This window comes from Somniosus microcephalus, chromosome 12, assembly GCF_052327205.1.
Source record: "Somniosus microcephalus isolate GS21.2 chromosome 12, FLI_Smic_1.0, whole genome shotgun sequence".
NCBI classification, from domain to species: Eukaryota; Metazoa; Chordata; class Chondrichthyes; order Squaliformes; family Somniosidae; genus Somniosus; species Somniosus microcephalus.
Genome location: NC_140998.1, coordinates 223158071 through 223182384, shown reverse-complemented (window position 1 = coordinate 223182384; position 24314 = coordinate 223158071). Strand labels below are relative to the sequence as shown.

Genomic DNA, 24314 nt, shown 5'->3' with positions numbered 1-24314 from the left:
GACAAATCCAGCATCATCGAATGCTACAGCAACTGAACAGCTCACTTCTCCCTGCCTACCTACACCAAGACCTTTCTCCTCGAGTTTGACTCCCTGTGTGGCTCGGTCCCAATGTCCTTCACTCCTCCACCACCGGCGTACCGTGGCTGCAGTGTGTACCATGGAGTGAGGGGGGAAGTACCGCTCGCAGAGGTCAAGCAGCATGTTTGGCCTTGGTTTGTGAGGTTGAGTTGGGCCCGGGGAGAGGTTTGGAGGGTCCTGCTGTTGAGGTTCTTACCCTAGTGGGTGTATTGCTGTGCTGGGGTGGGGGTGAGGGGTTGGAGTTGGGGTTGAGCGAGACTCCAAGAAAGAGGGCCCAGGTTGTCCTGTGTCCCCTGATTTCCAGGAAGAAACACAGAAACATTGAAGATAGGAGCAGGAGTCGGCCATTCGGCCCCTCGAGCCTGCTCCGCCATTCAATGAGATCATGGCTGATCATCCAAATTCAGTACCCTGTCCCTGCTTTCTCCCCATATCCCTTGATCCCCTTAGCCTTAAGAAATATATCCAACTCCTTCTTGAATATATTTAATGAATTGGCCTCTACTGCCTTCTGTGGTAGAGAATTCCACAGGTTCACCACTCTCTGGGTGAAGAAATTCCTCCTCATCTCTGTCCTAAATGGCTTACCCCTTATCCTTAGACTGTGACCCCTGGTTCAGGACTCCACCGCCATCGGGAACATCCTTCCTGCATCTAGTCTGTCCAGTCCTGTCAGAACTTTATAAGTTTCAATGAGACGAGAGGCCAGGGAATGTTTGCACTCCTCCGGCTTTCCACCCAGTGCTGCTGAGCAATGTAGAGAAATCCCTTTCACGTCACTGGCATCCACCGACTCCTCCTCGTCACCCAGGGAACCTCTTGTGCAGTTTAGAATTGGCAATTCAATTGCTAGAAATTTTTAGGAGATAATATACTCGTTACTGGAAAAGGAAGGAATCAAGCCGGAAAATTATTTCAATTCGTGCATTTACACCAGAGATCAAGGGTTACAAAGTGTATTGTTGTCAGGATACTTTGCAAACATAGTTAACCCTAGAGTACATCAAATGCTGCAATTACTGCTGAGATTAATGGTATAACTCAGTAGCCTTTCCCCTGACATGTTCCCCCCCCCCCCCATATATGTAGAGAAATCATTAATTTTCAATTCTTGTCTAACTGGTCATCGATTCTCGCCCAGGATAATTAATGCAAATATCCAATCATTCTTGCGACACACAGCGTTGCCATGGTGACCCAGTGTGTAGGTTGCCTGGGATTTCCGCGGTTAGATTTACCTGTCGGTAAAACAGACACCAAGAATTAAATATTTCACAGGTCGCAATTTCCCGGTTCCTGAGCAGCAGATTACGCACCTCCGTCAAAGGCAGATTGTAATTCCCGTTCACTCCTCGCCGCATCTCAGCCCCCCTTAAATCCCAGGTTATAAATCACCTCTCCCTTTGGCAGGCTATGTAAATGTTCACAAGCATTTGCTCTGCTCCTAGTGTATTCCAAACTTGCAAAATGTTTTCTAACAGCACGTGTTGTGTATCAGAACCCCCCAGGTGCAGTCGACCTTTCTAAATGTCCCTCCTGAGTAACAATCGCTGCCTTTGGTTCAGTGATTTTCAATTTAATTTCTGTAAATGTGAAATAGGTTGCATTTGAATATGAGGATTTGGCTTATTATAAAGATCTAAATGTTCATGGATGAGGGGGTAAGTGTAACATGTAATGAGACACTGCATTTAGGGTTAGGGTTAGGATTAGAGGTTGCTGGGTCCTGGGTTAGGATTAGGGTTAGGGTTAGGGTTAGGATTAGGGTTAGGGTTAGGGTTAGAGGATGCTGGGTCCTGGGTTAGGGTTAGGGTTAGGATTAGAGGGTTAGGGTTAGTGTTAGGGTTAGAGGCTGCTGGTACCTGGGTTAGGATTAGGGTTAGGATTTGAGGTTGCTGGGGCCTGGGTTAGGGTTAGGGTTAGGATTTGAGGTTGCTGGGGCCTGGGTTAGGGTTAGGGTTAGGATTAGAGGGTTAGGGTTAGTGTTAGGGTTAGAGGCAGCGGGGTGCTGGGTTAGGGTTAGGGTTAGTGTTCGGGTTAGGGTTAGGGTTTGGGTTTGGGTTAGGGTTAGAGGCAGTGCGGTGCTGGGTTAGGATTAGGGTTAGGGTTGGTGTTCGGGTTAGGGTTAGGGTTAGGGTTAGGGTTAGAGGCAGCGGGGTGCTGGGTTAGGATTAGGGTTAGGGTTAGGGTTAGTGTTCGGGTTAGGGTTTGGGTTAGGGTTAGAGGCAGCGGGATGCTGGGTTAGGATTAGGGTTAGGGTTAGAGGCAGCGGGGTGCTAAATTAGGATTAGGGTTTGGGTTAGTGTTAGGGTTAGAGGTTACTGGGTCCTGGGTTAGGATTAGGGTTAGGGTTAGGATTAGGGTTAGAGTTAGGGTTAGGGCTGGGGCTAGATTAGGGTTAGAGGGTTAGGGTTAGGGTTCGAGGTTGCTGGGTCCTGGGTTAGGATTAGGGTTAGGGTATGGGTTAGGGTTAGGGTTAGGGTTAGATTAGGGTTAGAGGCAGCCGGTTAGGGTTAGGGTTAGGGTTAGATTAGGGTTAGGGTTAGGGTCAGGGTTAGATTAGGGTTAGAGGCAGCCGGTTAGGGTTAGGGTTAGATTAGGGTAGAGGGTTAGAGGTTGCTTGATCCTGGGTTAGGGTTTGGGTTAGGGTTTGGGTTAGGGTAAGGGTTAGATTAGGGTTAGAGGGTTAGGGTTAAGGTTAGGGCTAGAGGTTGCTGTGTCCTGGGTTAGGATTAGGGTTAGGGTTAGGGTTAGAGGTTGCTGGGTCCTGGGTTAGGGTTAGGGTTAGGATTAGTGTTAGGGTTAGGGTTAGGGCTGGGGCTAGATTAGGGTTAGAGCGTTCGGGTTTGGGTTAGGGTTAGGCTTAGGGTTAGGATTAGAGGTTGCTGTGTCCTGGGTTAGGATTAGGGTTAGGGTATGGGTTAGGTTTAGATTAGGGTCAGAGGCAGTGGGTTAGGGTTCGGGTTAGGGTTAGGGTTAGGATTAGAGGTTGCTGGATCCTGGGTTAGGGTTTGGGTTAGGGTTCGATTAGGTTTAGAGGGTTAGGGTTAGGGTTAGGGCTATAGGTTGCTGGGTTCTGGGTTAGGATTAGGGTTAGGGTATGGGTTAGGGTTAGGATTAGTGTTAGTGCTAGAGGTTGCTGGGTCCTGGGTTAGGATTAGGGTTAGGGTATGGGTTAGGGTTAGAGGGTTAGGGTTAGGGTTAGCATTAGGCTTAGGGTTAGGTTTAGGATTAGTGTTAGGGTATGGGTTAGGGTTAGGGTTAGAGGCAGCGGGGTACTGGGTATTACACCCAGGTTGTGTTCAGTTAACAGGGCAGTCACCCAGAGACCCCACACCTGACCACCGCCCAGTGACTCCTGGAGGGCGCCGCCTGAGATTAGGATCCAACTCGGCTGCGATCCCTTCACAGTCGAATGCCCCTGTCTACACTCACCGGCTAGACTGACCCATGAAGATTAGATGCCTGTTCTGTCCGCACCCGTGGAATGTCTCCCGGACGGAGTCAGATCCGACGGTAAAGCGGGTGAGGAGTTGGGGGGAGAGCGGGGGCGAGGTTGTTGGCGGCGGGTGGGGGGGGGGGGGGAGAAAAATGGAAAACCATAATCAGACAAAGCTGAATAATATTTCTCGGCAATACCATACCGTCGTGTTGTAACTTTTTATGATAGGGACCGGTGGTGTGAGTAGTTCCGTTAGATGGTCTCCCGCCAGCTCTGCCCCTGGGACATTGCTGCATTTAGGACAAAGTAAAGAGACAAGTTATCAATGGAATAAACATTCAGTTTCGTTTCAGCTCCTAAATAACAATTCACGAAAAATATATTCTCTCAACAAAACCGCCTGTCTTGAATTCATCACAATCCACTGCCAGTGTGTTATTACAGTAACAATACAGCAATTTGGCAAGTGTCACCCCGAGGCAGTGACATACTTTTCTGTCAATCATTTCCCTAAAACTAAAGACACATCCCAGACAGTCCAGCAGAAAGGCAGGGACCCCGGTATCCAATATTTGGATGCCCACCCAGAGTGAAATTTATTCTGCTGGTTTATCCTTTAACCCCAGTGTGCTTGACCCTGGTTCAGACCCTGCAGCCACGAGTCAGATGTCTTGTGCAGACAAGCGGTGGTATGAATGGGCAACAGTTCCCATTTATCAGAGCCAGACAGGTGACTGCAAGACATTGATTTCTCAAAGCAATGTACTCCAAACGCCTCTGTTACTGTTAAACGTTATTTCGCTAAGTTGCGCCTTCTCGTCCCAGTGTTTTGAGATAAAATGGGCCCGGGTGTAAAACAGGTTGTTACAGGTTTTGGGGTTTGAATCAAGCTAGCCCGCTAAGATGAAAGTTTATGAACTTTCCTGGATGTAAATTCCTAGAATGAAACGGGTTTCGCCTCTACGCCGTTCCAAGTGGGCACAGGTACCTGAAACAGATCCCTGGTCAATCGACATTTGCTGAGGGAGGGACCGTGATACTGGGATGATGACAAATCACTGCCTCCAAATAATGAGGCTCCAATTTTGTGATTACAACAACAACAACTTGTATTTATACAGCGCTTTTAACGCACTGAAACGTCCCAAGGCGCTTCGCAGGAGTGTTTATACAACAAAAAATTTGACACGAGCCACATAAGGAAAAGTTAGGGCAGATGACCAGAAGCTTGGTCAAAGAGGGAGGAAAGAAAGGTAGAGAGGCGGAGAGGTTTAGGGAGGGAATTCCAGCGCTTAGGGCCCAGGCAACAGAAGGCACGGCCACCAATGGCAGAGCGATTATAATCAGGAATGCTCAAGAGGGCAGAATTAGAGGAGCGCAGATATCTCGGAGGTTTGTGGGGCTGAAGGAGGTCGTAGAGATAGAGAGGGGTGAGGAGGCCTTGCAGGGATTTGAAAACAAGGATGAGAATTTTGAAATCGAGGCGTTGCTTAACCGGGAGCCAATGTAGGTCAGCGAGCACAGGGGGTGATGGGTGAACGGGACCTGGTGCGAGTTAGGACACGGGGCAGCAGAGTTTTGGATGACTTCAAGTTTACGTAGGGTAGAATGTGGGAGGCCAGCCAGGAGTGCGTTGGAATAGTCAAGTCTCGAGGTAACAAAGGCGTGGATGAGGGTTTCAGCAGCGGATGAGCTGAGGCAAGGGCGGAGACGGGCGATGTTACGGAGGTGGAAATAGGCGGTCTTTGTTATGCTGTGGATATGGGGTCGGAAGCGATTTTTGGAAAATTTGGACTGCAGCGGTTCAAGAAGGCGGCTCACCACCATCTTCTCAAGGGCAATTAGGGATGGGCAATAAATGCAGGCCTTGCCAGCGACGCCCACATCCCATAAAAACGAATTAAAAAAAAAAAGCTAATTTCAGGGTCGAGTATGACATCAAGGTTGCGAACAGTGTGGTTCAGCCTCAGACAGATGTTAGGGAGAGGGATGGAGTCAGTGACCAGGGAACGGAGTTAGTGGCGGGGACCGAAAACAATGGCTTCGGTTTTCCCAATATTTAATTGGAGGAAATTTCTGCTCATCCAGAACTGGATGTCGGACAAGTTAGGTTTAGTGGATCTTAACTGCGCCTCAACCTCCCTGATCTAGCTGAGTTTCAGTTTTGTACTAGAATCCTGGTCTTGGTATAAAACTCAGCAGTTGTGTAAATAAAACGGGATGTCTGGTACGCAAGAGGACACCGATACTTACCGCAAGGCAGCTGGTAGTTTGGACATTGCATAGTTGCATTTGGCAGTGAATGTAGATCTCACTCGCATCGCCAACAAATCGAAAGACATTGAAAGAGAAGCGGGCTACGGTGGTAAGTTCATTTTCTTCGATGTTCACTGTTCCATCAAGGGTGCTAGGACACCTGTTTCATGAAAAGCAACTAATAAAACCCAATGAAGATTTAAAAACTATTCCCGAAGAAAGCTCTGTTGCAATATTCCGCCAATTCCCCCAACACTCACTGGTTGGTTATGAAGTTCCATTGTGTGGGCGAGTCTGGCTCCCTGCCCGGAGTAGCCCAGCAGTTGCTCAGGGTCAACATGAACCGATCGGCATCTATTCCCGACACGATGCTTCCAACGTAGATTTTGTCATTCACCCCGAGCAGGACCGGTGTCTGGGTGAAGGGCTGATTGTATCCAGGGTCGCGATAAACCAGCATCTTCGTTTCAAAAGATCCCTCGCCCGATGGTAAAGTTATGTTTATTACACTGGGAAAATAATGTCAGTACCTTGGAATCGGCATCACTGCAACTTCCAAACACCATATCCGCAACAGAAGGGACTCGGGTTTAACATTTCATGTCTAGTTAATCCATCCTGGACCTCCCCCCTACCCTCCCCTACCCTCCCCAAACTGTACCGCGAATCAAAGCCATGTATTAATATCGGTTCTGATGAAAGGCCATCGACCTGAAACGTTAACTCTGTTTCTCTCTCCACAGATTCTGCCTGACCTGTTGAGTATTCCTCGCATTTTCTGTTTTCTTTAATATCTCTATTACCTCAGTAACCTTTCTGGACCGATATTAGTCCAATTCCTTTTGCGAGTCGGTTCCACGTCTCACCTATCTTGTGGCGGTAAAAAAAACTTCTAATATCTAATTTTCACCAAACTATTTTCAAGATGTTTGACGTTTTGTAAACCAAACATTTTGTTTTGGGCTGATAGCAGCATTGAATCTATCTTCCCCAGAGTTTAGAAGAATGAGAGGTGATCTAATTGAAGCATATACAATTCTTATCTCAAGGTAGATGCAGGGAGGATGTTTCCCGCCTGGGCTGGGGAGTCTAGAACCAGGGGTCACAGTCTCAGGATAAGGGGTCGGCCATTGAGGACTGAGATGAGGAGGAATTTCTTCACTCAGAGGGTTGTGAATCTTTGGAATTCTCTACCCCAGAGGGCTGTGGAGGCTCAGTCATTGGGTATATTCAAGGCTCAGATCGAGAGATTTTTGGACTCGAGGGGAATCGAGGGATATGGGGATCGGGCGGGCAAGTGGAGTTGAGGTAGAAGATCAGCCGTGATCTTATTGAATGGCGGAGCAGGCTCGAGGGGCCGAATGGCTGACTCCTGCTCCCATTTCTTATGTTCTTATGAAACAAGCAGTAATTTGCATAACATTTTATCGATCTATTTCACGCCTCATTTTTTAAATTCATTGGCTGTGGGCGTCGCTGGCAAGGCCAGCATTAATTGCCCATCCCTAACTCCAAAGAGTCAACCACGTTGGTGTGGGACTGGAGTCACACACGGGCCCAGCCCGGGGAAGAACGGCAGGTTTCCTCCCCTAAAGGACATCAGTGAACCAGTTGTGTTTTTTTTAATGACAATTTATGGTCACTTTTTATTACTTCCAGATGTTTTAACCTGAATTTCAATTCTCAAACTGCCATAGGTGGGGATTATGAAGTCGCCTCCTCTGGATCACAGTCCAGTAACATGACCACCTACCCTTGTGTTACTGATGGCAATGGGCAATGTTTCAGGTTATCGGTAACTTACCTTTGCACCGCTGAGATTACCACTGACGAGGACACATTAATGGTTAGAGGATAAACACACGACAAATTGATGGTAAAATTGTGATTCCTTGTGATGATTGCCCCGGACCCAGCCTCGGTCTCGGCTGTACCTCTGATGGTGTTGGAATATATGAAGTGTGTGCTGTTCACCTTGATGTACATCAACAGTTAATTAGGTTCAACATTCATCAGGTACTAAATCATTAGATTTATTTCCCTCAACAGTTGTCTTGCTCCCTGTCATGAAGGTGCTGTTACTGGGGTATAGTTTTAAGGGCATCGCCCATGTGAGCATTAATCAGTTCCGTCCTTCCCCCAACCAGAGCTCGGACCTTCCCCTCACTACCAGGCGGCTCCGCCAGCACTTCTGACTGGGTCTTGATCAGGGTTGGACCACCTTGTCGCATTTTCCCGCTTTGTCACGGTTTCACCCCGTATAACCACCAGGCGAGTACAAGCGAGTCGACACACCCACCTGCTCACAGGCACCGTATGGGGTCTGAGACCTCTCCAGGCCAAGTCATTCTCAGCACGGGATGCCGAGTAGCTCGGACTGAAGTTTAGCATCAATGTTAGGTGAGTTGCTCTGAAACAGTGAAGCCTGAGTGTCATGTGCCACTTCGCCAGTAGATGCCAATGTTGCACCACATACACTCCCTTCTCTACCTGAATGTGGCAGACATTTAATTTCTTATCAGTAAAAGAAAAGACACTGTTTCCACCGTTATAAACATCAGGCACTTTCCAACTTGAACCAGGCATGCTGGTGGGGTCATTTTGACTTTTGGCGATTGTGTAAAATGGGCGAAAGCAATACCCGTCATACAAAGGAAGTTAAAATCGGGCGCTGCATAGGCCGGGAAGAATGGACACTTGGATGGGAGGATGGGTGCTTGTGGACTGACTGACTCCCACGGAACCTGCACCCAGTCCCAGTCAGCACCTTCAGCAAAGAGAAGCAATAATGCATTGAGAGAGAAAAGAAACAGAAAGCAAGTTGAATTGTACCCACCTTGAGGTCGTTGCCGCAGGTTATTCTGTTACTCACAAATGGAAACACCACGCGCCCTTGGCTAATATTTCCCACACAATTGGGGTCATTCAGATGTAAGGCACTGCTGGAGAATCCAGCATCAAATAACATACACCGGGACAGGGACACTGTGCTGTCGGCACCGTTACACCTCAAGGCATAGTCTGGAATCCAAGAGTGCTCAGATTATAAACCGGGCAGAGAAATCTCGACTCATCTACTTTACATACTCTCTGGAATTTAGAAGAATGAGATTGAAAGGTCTAAGATTCTGAAGGGGATTGACAGGGTCGATGCTGAGAGGTCGTTTCCCCCTGGCTGGAGAGTCTAGAACCAGGGGTCACAGTCTCCGGATAAGGGGTCGGCCATTGAGGACTGAGATGAGGAGGAATTTCTTCACTCGGAGGGCGGTGAATCTTTGGAATTCTCTGCCCCAGAGGGCTGTGGAAGCTCAGTCATTGAGTATATTCAAGGCTGAGATCGATAGATTTTTGGACTCTAGGGGAATCGAGGGATATGGGGATCGGGCAGGAAAGTGGAGTTGAGGTCGAAGATCAGCCATGACCTGATTGAATGGCGGAGCAGGCTCGAGGGGCCGAATGGCCGACTCCTGCTCCTAATTCTTTCTTATTTCTGAAGGTCACCGCGCCGCAGGAGGGATATCTTGGCCTTGAAGGGGGTGGGGAGCAGCGTAGATTCACCAGACTGATACTGGGGTTTAGAGGGTTAAATTCCGAGGCCAGGTTGGCACAGACTGGGCTTGTATTCCCTCGAGTTTTAGAAGATTAAGGGGTGATCTAATCGAGAGGTTTAAAATGTTAAAAGGATTCGATAGGGGGAGAGAGAGAGAAACTATTTCCTCTGGTTGGGGGCAGAATCCAACTCACCATAATTGTTGCTGCTCCCGCTGTCAGACACATTGGTGCAAACGCAGCCAAACTTTCCATTTCGTTCACCGCACGTCTCCCCCTCTGTGCAAAATTCTTCTGCACAAGCCTCGTGCAACGCTGAAGGAATCGAAAAAGGAAATAACCATTGTACTTGTGAGAACGGTGGGATAAGCTCCACAACCACCAATACTAGTGGTGCTCGAACCATGAAATGAAAGGCTGGAATCAGTTTTGAGTATATTGCAGAGCAGAACAATATTAAAAGCAACAATTAGAAGAGCTGATATCGGCGCTATCATCAATACAACCGCAGGAAGCGTCAACCTAACATATTTTAAATGAATGAATTAACAATAAATGCCCTTATAGAGCGCTGAACACACCTCCGAAATGTGTCAGATGACATCACCTGCAGCAAATGGCCTGGGAGCACAGGGCAACACCGAGCAGTGTCGGTGTTACTGGGAACAGGAACATCCAGCCCAGTGTTGGACATCTCATTAGAGACTGGCATCCCGGACACTGAATGGCGAACTGTTGTGTCCCCGTAGAATCACAGAATCAGAGAATCTTACAGCACAGAAGGAGGCCATTCGGCCCATCGTGCCTGTGCCGGCTCTTTGAACGAGCTCTCCAATTAGTCCCACTCCCCGCTGCTGTTTCCCCCACAGCCCTGCACATATTTCCCCTTCAAGTATTTATCCAATTCTCTTTTTGAAAGTTACTATTGAATCTGCTTCCACCGCCCTTTCAGACAGCACATTCCAGATCACAGCAACTCGCTGTGTTATAAACAGTTCTCGTCATCTCGCCTTGGATCACGGTCTGGAGTGAGGATTAAGCCAATTATATTCTATTTATATAATTACAGAGAATTAGAGACATGACAACACAGATGTAAAGTTGGGCACAGCCAGGGGGAGTCAGGGATAAACCTCCCGCACTGTTCAGAACGGCTGCAGTGAAAGTGAAATGTCACAATGCGGCAGAAATGGGAAAGAAGATTTCGACGCGAATAATTACCCCAAATTTCCGCCACCGATCACGCCTACCTTAAACAATCATAACTTACCTCCAAAATATAATTACCATTACAATCAAAAATAAACCACGACAACAAAGTTACAGAGCAATTTATGAGAAAATATGTCAGATTTCTTGACTTTTTGTCTGCTCATCATAGCTCGAGATTTATCCTGTTTCTTCACAACAGTTTGATAATCGAACTAGCAGGTTGTAAATACCAGGCGTCAAACCTGTGAACGGATGGGTAATTAACAGCATAAGGTGCAGGAGGACAGAAGGGAGTTTTATTCTGTATTTAACCCATGCTGTACCTGCCCTGGGAGTGTTTGATGGGACAGTGTAGTGGGAGCTTTACTCTGTATCTAACCCGTGCTGTACCTGCCCTGGGAGTGTTTGATGGGACAGTGTAGAGTGAGCTTTACTCTGTATCTAACCCGTGCTGTACCTGCCCTGGGAGTGTTTGATGGGACAGTGTAAAGGGAGCTTTACTCTGTATCTAACCCGTGCTGTACCTGCCCTGGGAGTGTTTGATGGGACAGTGTAGAGGGAGATTTACTCTGTATCTAACCCGTGCTGTACCTGCCCTGGGAGTGTTTGATGGGACAGTGTAGAGGGAGCTTTACTCTGTATCTAACCCATGCTGTACCTGCCCTGGGAGTGTTTGATGGGACAGTGTAGAGGGAGCTCTACTCTGTATCCAGCCCGTGCTGTACCTGCCCTGGGAGTGTTTGATGGGACAGTGTAAAGGGAGCTTTACTCTGTATCTAACCCGTGCTGTACCTGCCCTGGGAGTGTTTGATGGGACAGTGTAGAGGGAGTTTTATTCTGTATTTAACCTGTGCTATACCTGCCCTGGGAGTGTTTGATGGGACAGTGAAGAGGGAGCTTTACTCTGTATCTAACCCGTGCTGCAACTGCCCTGGGAGTGTTTGATGGGACAGTGTAGAGGGAGCTTTACTCTGTATCTAACCCATGCTGTACCTGCCCTGGGAGTGTTTGATGGGACAGTGTAGAGGGAGCTCTACTCTGTATCCAGCCCGTGCTGTACCTGCCCTGGGAGTGTTTGATGGGACAGTGTAGAGGGAGCTTTACTCCGTATCTAACCCATGCTGTACCTGCCCTGGGAGTGTTTGATGGGACAGTGTAGAGGGAGCTCTACTCTGTATCTAACCCGTGCTGTACCTGCCCTGGGAGTGTTTGATGCGACAGTGTAGAGGGAGCTTTACTCTGTATCTAACCCATGCTGTACCTGCCCTGGGAGTGTTTGATGGGACAGTGCAGAGGGAGCTTTACTCTGTATCTAACCCGTGCTGTACCTGCCCTGGGAGTGTTTGATGATGACATCACATGCCTCAAGAATGTCTATTGCTAATCACTGTGGTTCTCACTTTAATATGCACAAAATTAATGTCAAACTAAATGGTGTAGATTTCCATCTTCTCGCGTACGGAAAGGTGCAGTGAGGGAGTTGCCGGTCTTATAGAAACCATGCTTTTTAAATGCATTCATTTAAAGTTGAAAATCTACTCCAATATATAAAATAAGAGCAGGGTGGAGCAGAAAAAGAAACCCTGGCATTAAAGTGAAGGGATGTGGCTTTAGATAAGATGCGGGAGAGGAGATTCACACACGGGGCACAGGGAGGGAGAGAGAGTTTAAACTGTTTGACAAAGAGCAGCAATGAATGGGATTGCAAGTTTACCTGGACTTGGCGTGGTGTTGAAGGCTGAAAAAGATTTAGAAATCAGCAGAGTGAACATGTTCTACCAAGTTATAAGGGACCAATAGAAGTGCTTGGAGACAGTTACATAACGCTCTTACCTCCCTGTTCTAAGTAAGGCTGCAAAATAAACCTCCCTCAAACAGTTAAAGACTCCTTCTGGAGAAAATGTGTGACGTAATAAAACTCACTACACACTTGGTGTGAGCATTAAGCAAGGCTTTAATCAACTTGTTTCAGAACATGGAAGTCTAGTTGTATTTCACTAGCTCCTTGTCTTTACAAAATGTCCCTGGCAAGCTGGGGCCAACGCCCGAGTATTTATACTCCTTGGACGGCGCCACCAGCTGGCCGTCCAGTGTTATTTCATAGGTAGTTTCTCGATGATGAGGTTTATGACAAGGTGTAAATTTTATTGATATCTTTTGATATTTTGGGAAACTAATTGAATATTTATATCATGAATAAATCACCGTGAGCGGTAAAGGTTTCTGTAAGAGGCGAATCATTGTTCTGGTCACTGAATCTTTCTGAGTGAGGGGAGCCACTGCAAGTCACCAGGAATCCTGTGATTGACATTTGGGATCGGTTCGGAATTCCGCCGTTGTCATTCCCACCGTTAGCCGCCTTGTTCTGTGGGCCTCTCCCACTGGATTTCGTTTGGAAAGGGCGGTGCAGCCTGTGGGAGGCGAGGCCTGGAGGCCTTATCGTTACTGGGCGGAGAGGCACTGCCTGCGTGTTCCTTAATATGTCCTTTGGTGGATATTTCACCAGCCACGTTCAAAAGAGAAACTGTTTTCCATTTTATTGTAATATGGACCGGAAGGGGTCTCATTGAACAGGCTGATGGTCTCAAAGGCAGAGTGACCACAAGATTATAAGAAAGCTTTGGACAAGAATCAGAGGTCGCAGGATAAGGGCTCGGCCATTGAGGACTGAGATGAGGAGGAATTTCTTCACTCAGAGGGCGGTGAATCTTTGGAATTCTCTGCCCCAGAGGGCTGTGGGGGCTCAGTCATTGAGTATATTCAAGGCTGAGATCGCGAGATTTTTGGATTCTCGGGGATTCAAGGGATATGGGGATCGGGCGGGAAAGTGGAGTTGAGGCCGATGATCAGCCATGATCTTATTGAATGACAGAGCAGGCTCGAGGGGCCGAATGGCCGACTCCTGCTCCTAATTCTGATGCTCTTATGTAAGAAAAAACCAATCGGCCCATCAATGCCGCTTCTTCCACATGCCACGTACCTCAGTCCTGTCGCCCCTTCACCCAAGCTATTTACACTACCTTCCCAGCCCCGCACCACCACACCCACATGTCAATCAGAGCGGGTCTGTCAGCAATCTCCTCTGTATTTTGTATATTTACCTTGGGCGGTCACAGCTGCGGTGAACCCTGGAACAAATCAGAAATGTTATTTAATTTAATTCACCTATGCACATACCCAGGTAAGAATGGGCGGGGAACTTTGAAACCAATAACATACCGACAGGTACCTGCGTGTGACTCTCAGTCAGCGATTTGTTAAAGAAATTACAGCCAATTAAAGACTTTTGAACTGTCGTAGGAAAGCAGGTAATTTCCACACAGCAAGCTTCTGCAAACAGTAATGAGGTAAATGACCAGATAACCTATTTGTTTGTGATGTTGATTAAGGGATCAATATTGCCCCCAGGACACCGGGGAGCACGTCCTGCTCTTCCAATAGTGCAATAAAATCTTTTACGTCCACTTGAGGGGACAGACTGGGCCTCGGTTTAACATCTCATCCGAAAGATGGCACCTCTGACAGTGCAGGGCTCCCTCAGCACTGCCCCTCCGACAGTGCGGCGCTCCCTCAGTACTGCCCTTCTGACAGTGCGGCACTCCATCAGTACTTCCCCTCCTACAGTGCAAGGCTCCCTCAGTACTGCCGCTCCGACAGTGCAACGCTCCCTCAGTACTGTCCCTCCAACAGTGCGGCGCTCCCTCAGTACTGACCCCCCGACAGTGCGGCGCTTCCTCAGTACTGCCCCTCCAACAGTGCAGCGCTCCCTCAGTACTGCCCCTCCAACAGTGCAGTGCTCCCTCAGTACTGCCCCTCCGACAGTGCGTCGCTCCCTCAGTACTGCCCCTCCGACAGTGCGGCGCTCCCTCAGTACTGCCCCTCCGACAGTGCGGCGCTCCCTCAGTACTGCCCTCCGACAGTGCGGCGCTCCCTCAGTACTGCCCCTCCGACAGTGCGGCGCTCCCTCAGTACTGCCCCTCTGACAGTGCGGCACTCCCTCAGTACTGCCCCTCCAACAGAGTGGCGCTCCCTCAGTCCTGCCCCTCCAACAGTGTGGTGCTCCCTCAGTACTGCCCCTCTGACAGTGTGGCACTCCCTCAGTACTGCCTCTCCAACAATGCAGTGCTCCCTCAGTACTGCCCCTCCGACAGTGCGGAGCTCCCTCAGTACTGCCCCTCCGACAGTGCAGCACTCCCTCAGTACTGCCCCTCCAACAGTCTGGCGCTCCCTCAGTACTGCCCCTCTGACAGTGTGGCACTCCCTCAGTACTGCCTCTCCGACAGTGCAGTGCTCCCTCAGTACTGCCCCTCCGACAGTGCGGCGCTCCCTCAGTACTGCCCCTCCAATGGTGCAGCGCTCCCTCAGTACTGCCCCTCCAACAGTGTGGTGCTCCCTCAGTACTGCCCCTCCCTCAGTACTGCCCCTCTGACAGTGCGGCACTCCCTCAGTACTGCCCCTCCGACAGGGTGGCACTCCCTCAGTACTGCCCCTCCGACAGGGTGGCACTCCCTCAGTGCTGCCACTCCAGCAGTGCAGTGCTCCCTCAGTACTGCCTCTCTGACAGTGTAGCACTCCCTCAGTACTGCCCCTCTGACAGTGCGGCGCTCCCTCAAGTACTGACCCCCCGACAATGCGGCGCTCCCTCAGTACTGCCCCTCCGACAGTGCGGCGCTCCCTCAGTACTGCCCCTCCGACAGTGCGGCGCTCCCTCAGTACTGCCCCTCCGACAGTGCGGCACTCCCTCAGTATTGCCCCTCCGACAGTGCGGCGCTCCCTCAGTATTGCCCCTCCGACAGTGCGGCGCTCCCTCAGTACTGACCCTCCGACAGTGCGGCGCTCCCTCAGTACTGCCCCTCCGACAGTGCGGCACTCCCTCAGTACAGACACTGGAAGTGTCGGTCTAGACTTTGGTGCTCAGGTCTCTGGGGTAGGCCTTGAACCCACGACCCACTGACTCAGAGGTGAGAGTGCCACTCACTGAGCCACGGCTAATACATTACTCAGCATAAATGTAAATATGGATAAAACACGTTTTCCTTGTGTGTTTTTCGAGTTGCTGACCGTGAATTTCTACCCAGACACAGAAAGGTTGAAGCAATCTGGGTTCTGAAGGTCTCAATTGCTACATCAGATGAAATATGAAGATCAATTTGAGTCCAGTTGTTGGGCGCTTGATTTCAACGCTAAAGCTGCTGTGACAAAATCAGGACACTTTACCCATTGTCTAATCCAGCAAGTATAATGTTGGGAATTCAACATCAAACTGCGCCAAATGGTCTGAATGTTAATGAGGTCAAATATCACATTTAGATCTCAAATAAGTATCAAGGGCACCAATAACGTTTTAAATAGTAATAATAGATCTTTCACAACTCACCCAGATATATCAAGATGTTTATTATTAAGAACGAATCCATCCCAGGATAAAGGCTCTGGAAGGGAAATAGTAACATTTATCAAATGGCAACGGAATAAAAACTCACAGACCAACCTTTACGACAGATAATACTTCGCTCACTGGGTACAATATGCCCAATCTGGGCAGACCGTATTGACCCTGTTTGCGGTGCATGTGCTTGAAATGAATCAACTTGCCCTCAGTGGCGGTTCGCTCACCTTCAAATGACAAGCTCACAGTGTGAACTCCAGGATTTGAGCGCATAATCCAGGCTGACACTCCAGTACTGAGCGAGCCTTGCACTGTGGGAGGAACAGACTTTCAGATGAGGCATTGAGGGGAATTTTAACCTAACTTCCCCGGGAAGCCCAAAGGATGGGATGGAACGCCCAATATAACTCGCCATTGACTCCAACAGGGAGAGAATGCGGGGGGAATGTAAAAGCAGCGTTGCCCCCAATCTCGTCAGTATTCCCACAGGTTTAAAATCGCCCCCTTTAAAACGAGGCTCCGTCTGCCTGTTCAAGTGGATGCAAAAGATCTTGTGGCAATATTGGAGGAATTGCAGGGGAGTTCTCCCAATATCCTGGCCAATAATCAACCATTAACCAACACCTCCAGAAACAGGTTAACTAGTGATTTATTGCACTTGCTGTGGGATCTGCTGTTCACAAATTGGCTGCCTGGTTTGTGGCTATTCTTCAAAACCAATCAGTAGGACACAACACAAAAAGGGGGCTAGTTTGGCCTTAAGCTTTAGGCGCCAAAGAGGTGACCAAGATGTGGTCTTAAACTGCAACGCTGGTTTAGAATGCACTTACCACAAGACGCCATCTTGGTAAAGGAGTTGAAGCCATCGCTAGGAACAGCCGCCTGGAGTGTCGTTAAGGGGCTGATTGCCTGCTAGCGCTCATTTAAAGAGGCTGTACATGGTGGATAGCACTTTACCTAACGCCCTCTCCTAACAGCGACCCCGAGCCATCCTGAAACGGGCCATTGTGTGTCCGCCAGCACACTCCAAACCTGCAGTGGAAGTGAGTGAGTGGAGCCCACAGATACCGCTCCATGAAAAATTGCATCTAATCAGCGCTTGAGTGCTAAACCTGCAGGTGTCTCTGTTTTAGCACCTCCTGGCAAATTCAAGTTATGGGAATCAGCAGTTCGGCCCAAAATTGCGTGTTAAAACCAGACACTTATTAGCACAGCACCCATTTAGTGCCTGTTTTCACTCTTTCACCAAAATTAACCCCTTAGGTCTCGTAAATCAACTTGACCAGGCCGTCAGTCTGCTACAAATGGAGCAGGTCTTGATCTAATGCTATTGGTGCCGGGGGGTTGGGTCGTCGAGAGCTGGCTCCCTGCAGGAAGTAGAGCAGTTAGAGAAATACTTGTCGAAGCAAAATAAATAAATATGGAATGCCAGCGATCCACCAGTGCAGAACGATTCCACCATGAGCACAACTGACGCCCCATGACATTCCCCGAGTGTTTAATGGGCACAGATCTTTTGGCAGCGACACTATATATTAACTTTCCAGTAGTTAGTGTCAGCTTTATTTTTACAGACAGGAACTTAACTCACATATGTCATTATTTTACCGACGTGCATATGTGTCTGAATGAGAGAGAGAGAGGAAGGGGGAAAAGAGAGAGGAAGTGGGAGAAAGAAGGGAGGGAGAGAGAGAGAGAGGAAGGGGGGAGGGGGAAGAGAGAGGAAGTGGGGAAAGAGGAGAGAGAGAGTGGGGTGGGGAGAGAGAGAGAGAAGGGGAAAGTGACAGCGAGAGAGTGGGGATAGAGAGAGAGAGAGAGTGGTGGGCGAGAGAGAGAGAGAGGGAAAGTGAGAGAGAGAGTGGGGGAAAGAGAGAGAATGGGGGGAGAAAGAGAGAGTGGGTGGGAGAGAGAGAGAGGGGGAAGAGATGAGAGGGGAAAAGTGAGAAAGAGAGTGGGGATAGAGAGAAGAGAGGGAAATAGGGAGAGAGTGAGTGGGGGGAGAGAATGGGGAGAGAGAGAGAGTGGTTGGGGGAGAGGGAGTGGGGAAGAGAGAGAGAGGGGGAAAGAGAGAAAGGGGAAGAGGGAGAGATAGAGAGTGGGAAGAGAGAGAGAGTGGGGAGAGAGAGAGTGGGAAAGAGAAAGAGGGGAACAGTGAGAGAGAGAGAGAGAGCGCGAGAGTGGGTGGGGGAGAGGGGGAGGGAAGAGAAACAGATACAGAGACATCGACTGAGAAAGAGAGATAATGTTAGACAGAGAGAGAGAGCGGGCTGAATTTTGCCGGTGCTCAGAGGACGGGTTCAGAGGTGGGTCCGCTATCAAAATAGCAAAGATTGACAGTGGGTAGCGACCACGCTGTCAACCCGCCTTCACGCGAGCCTACCAGGTGTCGGGTCTGTCGGTGCTGAACAGACCCGACACCAAGCGGCAGTGGAGCAATTTGCATCATTAAATGGGTTGTTAACATCCAATTAACTGTTATTTAAACCTACATTTCAATTTTACGTGCTGCCCCACGGGTTACCCGCTGCTCGGATTCAGCATTTGAATTATCTAATGATCTGACAGCTGTCAAAGTTATATAAAAGATCCCATGTTACAGCTGTTCACTTTCCAAGCTCAGAAGCTGTTGCTTACTGCGTTTGGAAGACACATTGGGGGGAAAAATTCAGTTGTTTGCACCTCCTGTTAGCGCCTTAAGAGGGCACTAATGGGGCGCAAAGCAACTAGCGCCTGGGCGCAGCAATGTTTCTGCCGCTCGCGAAATTAACTAGACATTTTGCGGTGGCGCTAAGCACGACCGCCACGATCTCTTGCGCCAGCAGATCATGACATCAGTTGAGTGCGCAACGCTCAGGTAGCGCCCCGGACCGGATATTGAGTGGCGCCCCCTGCCTTACCGCCTGCCGCTAGCAACGACAGGTTGAGGGGAGCGTTTTGCAGTCAGGAAGGGACTGGGGGAGCGCTATTTAAAGGTGACCGCTTCCTGCCTTTTTTTTGGTTGGTGACATTTTTGCACCACGCATTCTGAGAGAGAGAGAGAGACTCTGGAGAGATTCAACGCTGTGTGAAGGAGTTTTGGATACTGAGCAGCACTTTGCAGGTTGATTTTGATTTGCCCTTCCTTGCTTCGCCAGCGCTCTGAGGTAGCGCCTCGCTCCTCAGCGTTAGCACCTTAAGACAGGTGTGAAGCACCTGATTTAGCGCTCCAATCACCCCCAGTGGCGATAAAATCCAAGTTTGCTGTCGAGGCGATAATTAGCGCCAGGCGCTAAACTTTGCGCACGGCCGATAATGGCGTCCCAAACGGGGCGATACTGAATTTTTCCCCATTGAGCTTTCTGCAGCTTGCAAGTGTTTGGAGCCAACTCTCTATCCAGTGCCACCTCTTTGGAACAACCTCTCTGACCAGTGACAGGTCACTTCTGTCATCTCAACCTCACCTGCCATCTATTCCATCAGCATCGTTGCCCTTGAAAATATCTCACCTTGGTCCTCAGAATCCTACCACAATCAGCCCAACACCAGCATCACTGATCACACCAGCAGCAACAACTACAAGATCAGCCTTCTCGGCAATCAACTGATGCTGCACAGGACACAGGGCCTCAGCACCCGACCAGATTGCTGCCCGGGAGGTCAGGGATGGCCTCACCATGGCCAGATTTGCTTCACTTGACGCTGTACACCCTGGCTGCCACATGATGCGCCAGGTTGGCACCATCCCACACAAACACCATGAAGCATCTCTACAATGCCCATTCCTTTTACACTAATCACCATTGCAGGGGTAGGGGGGTGGTACCCCTATGTCTCACCAATAAAGGTTTCAATGTTTGACAGCACATTACCAGAAACTTCACATGAACATTGGCTAAACACCCAAGTGCCTGCCCCTGTGTGTTGCTAGTTGGTATGCTTGCACTAGGATGAGGGTGAGTGTGAGGTGTGGCTAGTGTGCGGGGAAGGGATAATGTAGGTAGAAAGGGATGGGTGCAGTGCAAGGTAAGTTGGTGTGAGTAAGGATGTGCAGGAGTAGGGTAGGGAAGGCAGAGTGATGTGGATGTGATGAGTGGCAAAGCAGGATGAAGTTGAGTGTGGCTTGGCATTAATGTTTTCTGATCTACTGAGATCATTGAAAGGCTTGCACCACTGCAGCCTGGTCCTCCTGACCACATCCCTGCTTGTGTCCTCCTGTGCAATGCACAACCAGTCTTCCGCCCATAGGAAGGGAAGAGAACCTCCCTGCATGCTATAAGCATATGGAGGGAGTCATGGGAGAGCCTGGGTGCAGCGTGCACCTTTGTGCAGAGCTCGTCAGTGTTTGCAGCACCTCAATGACAGCACAACGGTTAAAGTAAACTTGGACATGGACCCTTTAAGGAAACCGGCTGCTTCCTATTAATTGGCCAGGAATCACACAGGGCGGGGCTTAACAAGCCCAAAGAGAGCGGGATGGAGCAGGCTGCAGACTGAGACCATGACACCGACCCCGCCTTGGTTGGTGAGATTGCGGCCCTGGAGGGAGACAGAGACAGGGAGGGAGAGAGATTATGAATATAGATGCAATAGAGGAAGAAAAACAAAAAAAATGCTGGAAATACTCAGCAGGTCAGGCATCATCTGTAGAGAGAGAAACAGAGTTCACGTTTCAGGTCAATGGCCCTGAGAGGAGTTGGTCTATGGAAAAAAAATCACTGACACTAAAGTTATTGACAAGGGCAAGGGCCGGGTTAATTGCAGTGGGTAATGTGGAACTGCGGAAATGCATAGTGGGTCACGAACAATGAAAAGAAAAGGGTATAAAATGCAGGTGTGAGGAGAGGTGCTGTGGAATTGGCTCAAGGTTAGGTCAAACAAGAACTCAACGCTTGGACTGTAACCTGCTTTGCAGTTCCCAGCTGAAACTCACAAGATTTTGCAGTAAGTGCCACTGTCAAGTGATTGCTTATTATGGCCAATGACAGTTATTACTGTGTGTTCCATAATTCTGTGAACTTCGACATTCAATGATGTCAACGGTATCATTTTGAGGAGAAACATAGGTAACAACACCCATCCTCAAACTGGAGAGAGAGAGAGACAGAGACAGCGATAGAGAGGGACAGACAGACAGAGAGAGAGACAGCGACAGAGAGAGAGACAGAGAGAGAGAGAGAGAGAGAGAGAGAGACAGAGAGAGAGAGAGAGAGAGAGCGAGACAGACAGAGAGAGAGAGACAGAGAGAGAGAGGGAGAGACAGAGAGAGAGACAGACAGAGAGAGAGAGAGAGAGAGAGACAGAAAGAGAAACAGAGAGAGAGAGACAGAAAGGGAGAGACAGAGAGGGAGAGATACAGACAAAAGAGAAAGAGTGAGAGAGAGAGAGAGAGACAGAGACAGAGAGAGTCCTGGGAGAAGGAGACAGACCATACCTTGGGGTCAAATATGTAACAACATGTCACAACCTGAGGACTGTTTAAAATTAAGACTGTTTAAAATTATTATTGAACGTACCAAATGAAGTACAAAGACTGTTTAAAATTAATATTGTTTAAAAGTAATATTGTATGTACCCAACAAATGTCAAATCGATTGACACCTACAGAATGTTGGAAAACTGTACCTTTTTTGCTATGTAAGCTTTGGCAATATGGTTCTCTGTAAACTTTCATGCCAATAAAGCATTTGAATTGGAATTGGAGAGAGAGATAGAGAAAAGAGAGAGACAGAGCGAGAGAGACAGAGCGTGAGAGACAGAGTGAGGCAGAGAGTGAGAGATAGAGAGGGGCAGGGAGAGAGAGACAGACAGAGACAGAGAAAGAGAGAAAGAGAGAGACAGAGAGAGACAGAGACAGACAAAGAGAGAGAGAGACAGAGAGACAGAGAGGGAGAGAGACAGAGAGAGAGAGACAGAGAGAGAGAGACAGAGAGAGAGAGTGAGAGACAGAGACAGAGAGAGAGAGGCAGAGAGAGACACACACAAACAGATAGAAACAGACAGAGAGAGTGAAAGACAGAGAGAGAGACTAGCCAACAGGCAGACAGGGACAGCGACATACACATATATATATCTATATATATATATAAAAGGATATGTCTATCTGTCTGTCTCTGTCTGTCTCTCTGTCTGTCTCTCTGGCCGGCTATACAATCAAAAGTTATAGAGCGTACCTACGCATATGTTATATCAAAAGAAAGCTCATCATTAGGGGACTCTTGTAGGCGTATTTACTTTTTTCTCCGACAAAAATTGTGCCGACGGTTGGACAAAAATTGTGCCGACAGTATCCAAAAAACGTTCAAAATTCCTCTCATTATCTGCTCATTTGCATCGAGTGGGGGCGGGTTCATTGTGTGAGCGGGCGGACCATCCTACAGTTGAGTGATGTGATGATTGACCAATCGTACAGTTCAGTGACCTGACGGTTGACCAATCGGTGCATGTGTGGGCGGGCCTTATCATTATGAACCGAGGTGAGTCACCGCCATCTTGATTCCAAACTTTTCATTTCTTTTTCCACTTTCTGTGTGTTTCTTTTCAAATCTACATTTCCAGCAAAAAAAAGTAGCTATTAAAACACAAATTGTTTTTAAAAAAGTTAATTAATTTGTCAATCTTTTCTCTAACATCTAGAATTTTCCTACCTTTCACCGTTTTTCCAGGCCTGTAAGCCTGGGCCTCTGTTGCCCAGCCACGCCTGAGCGAGGCACCACCCGTCGCGCTCAACAAACGGCTCGCGATCGCCGCCATCTTTGTGAAGGCTGGAGGGGGCGGGCCTGAGCCGAGCGTCGCCACCGCCGCCATCGTAGTAAAGGTGGGTGGGGCAGGAGTCAGCGCGCGTGACTTAAGTCCGGCCCGGCCTCACGCGGTAGGTTGCGCGGCAGCGTCTCTCTCTCTGCTATTGAAGCCGGCTCGGGTGGCGGGCGGGGCTCGGGGTTCGGCAGATCCGGGCTTGTGGGGGTGGAGGCGGGGCTCATGAGATCGGGCCTCGGGAGATGGGGGGCGGGGCTCGGGAGATCGGAGATCGGGCCTCGGGAGATCGGCGCTCGGGAGATCGGGGGGCGGGGCTCGGGAGATCGGGCCTCGTGAGATCGGGCCTCGGGAGGGCGGGGGGCGGGGCTCGGGACATCGGGGGGCGGGGCTCGGGACATCGGGAGATCGGGGGGCGGGACATCGGGAGATCGGGGGCGGGGCTCGGGGACTAACCCCTCTCCCCCTTCCCCCTCCTTCCCCCCCATCGCCGGCAGAGAGGAGAGGGTCTGCTGGCTCCCTCTCCCTTTCCTCCCCCCACCTTCCCCCCACCCCCCTTCCTCCCCTCCCCCCTCCCCGCTCCCCCCCACCCCGCTCCCCCCTCCTCACCCCCTTCCTCCCCCCCTCCCCCCTCCCCTTCCTCCCCCCCACCCACTCCACCCCCCTCCTCCTTCTGCACCCCCCCTCCTCCCCCCTCTCCTCCTCCCCCCTCCCCCTCTTCTTCCCCCCTTCCCCCCTCCTCCTCCCCTTCTTCCCCCCTTCCCCCCCTCCTCCTCCCCTTCTTCCCCCTCCTCCCCTTCTTACTCCTTTCCCCCCCTTCTTACTCCCTTCCCCCCTTTTCTTCCCCCCTCCCCCTCCCCTTTCCCCCCTCCCTTCCCCCCTCCCCTCCCTTCCCCCTCCCCTTCCCTCCCCCCCTCCCCTTCCCTCCACCCTCCCCGCCCTTCCCCCTCCCCTCCACCCTCCCCTCCATTCCCCCCTCCCCTTTCCCCCCCTTCCCCCCTTCCCTCCAATTGCACTCTCTCTTACCCCCAGTCGCTCTCTCTCTTCCCCCCAGTCGTGCTCTCTCTTCCCCCCAGTCGCTCTCTCTCTCTCTTCCAACAACAACATGCCCTCAAAATCCCTCAGCACCGCCGGCACTCAGCTAGTATATAATAATATAGAGAGAGAGGGAGAGAGAGAGAGACAGAGACAAAGACAGAGACAGAGAGAGTGACAAAGTGAGGGACACAGAGAGAGAGACAGAGTGAGAGACAGACAGCGAGAGGCAGAGAGAGAGAGAGACAGAGAGAGCGAGACAGAGAGAGAGAGACAGGAAGACAGAGAGAGAGGCAGAGAGAGAGAGAGAGACAGGAGAGAGAGAGAGAGACACGGAGAGAGGGAGAGACAGAGAGAGAGACAGAGAGACACAGAGAGAGAGAGAGCGAGGGAGATGGGTGTCAGTATGGTCTGTAAACCTAATTAGAAGACATTTCAGGCAGAGAGCTTTTATCGGTAACTAGTTATTGCACAGAAACAGAACAGGGGAAAGGGAGAGAGAGGAGACCGGGGAGAGGGGGGCCAGGAGAGGGGAAAGGGGAAGAGATGGGACCGGGGAGAGGGGGGCCAGGAGAGGGGAAAGGGGGAGAGAGGGGACCGGGGAGAGTGGACAGGGGGAGA

At 49.9% G+C, this 24314-nt stretch overlaps 1 protein-coding gene across 2 annotated transcripts; it reads right to left on the bottom strand.

Moving 5' to 3' along the window:
* Positions 1-991: 991 nt before the first annotated feature.
* LOC147110180 (uromodulin-like) lies at positions 992-22962 on the bottom strand. 2 transcript variants are annotated; one of them, XM_086004111.1, is made up of 11 exons: positions 22553-22933; positions 15918-15972; positions 13642-13668; positions 12255-12278; positions 9524-9643; positions 8616-8800; positions 7584-7753; positions 6040-6288; positions 5777-5939; positions 3726-3813; positions 992-1319 (listed from the first exon to the last, which is right to left on the bottom strand). In XM_086004111.1, exons 2-11 carry the CDS (start codon positions 15955-15957, stop codon positions 1228-1230), a joined length of 1158 nt encoding a protein of 385 aa, XP_085860237.1. In that variant the 5' UTR covers positions 15958-15972; positions 22553-22933; the 3' UTR covers positions 992-1227. The 2 variants fall into 2 exon arrangements, with proteins under 2 accessions (XP_085860237.1, XP_085860238.1); XM_086004112.1 differs by lacking the exons at positions 992-1319; positions 3726-3813 and having other exon boundaries at positions 5846-5957; positions 22553-22962.
* Positions 22963-24314: the final 1352 nt, after the last annotated feature.

What these genes read in the sequence shown, in the direction of transcription:
- LOC147110180 (XM_086004111.1), bottom strand. Translation starts at nt 15,957, where the DNA reads ATGGATTCGTTCTTAATAATAAACATCTTGATATATCTGG. An exon ending in CGCAGCTGTGACCGCCCAAG is followed by an intron (nt 12,279 to 13,641) that starts GTAAATATACAA and finishes AATCTTTTTCAG; the next exon opens with CCTTCAACACCACGCCAAGT. An exon ending in CGGGAGCAGCAACAATTATG is followed by an intron (nt 8,801 to 9,523) that starts GTGAGTTGGATT and finishes CTTGGATTCCAG; the next exon opens with ACTATGCCTTGAGGTGTAAC.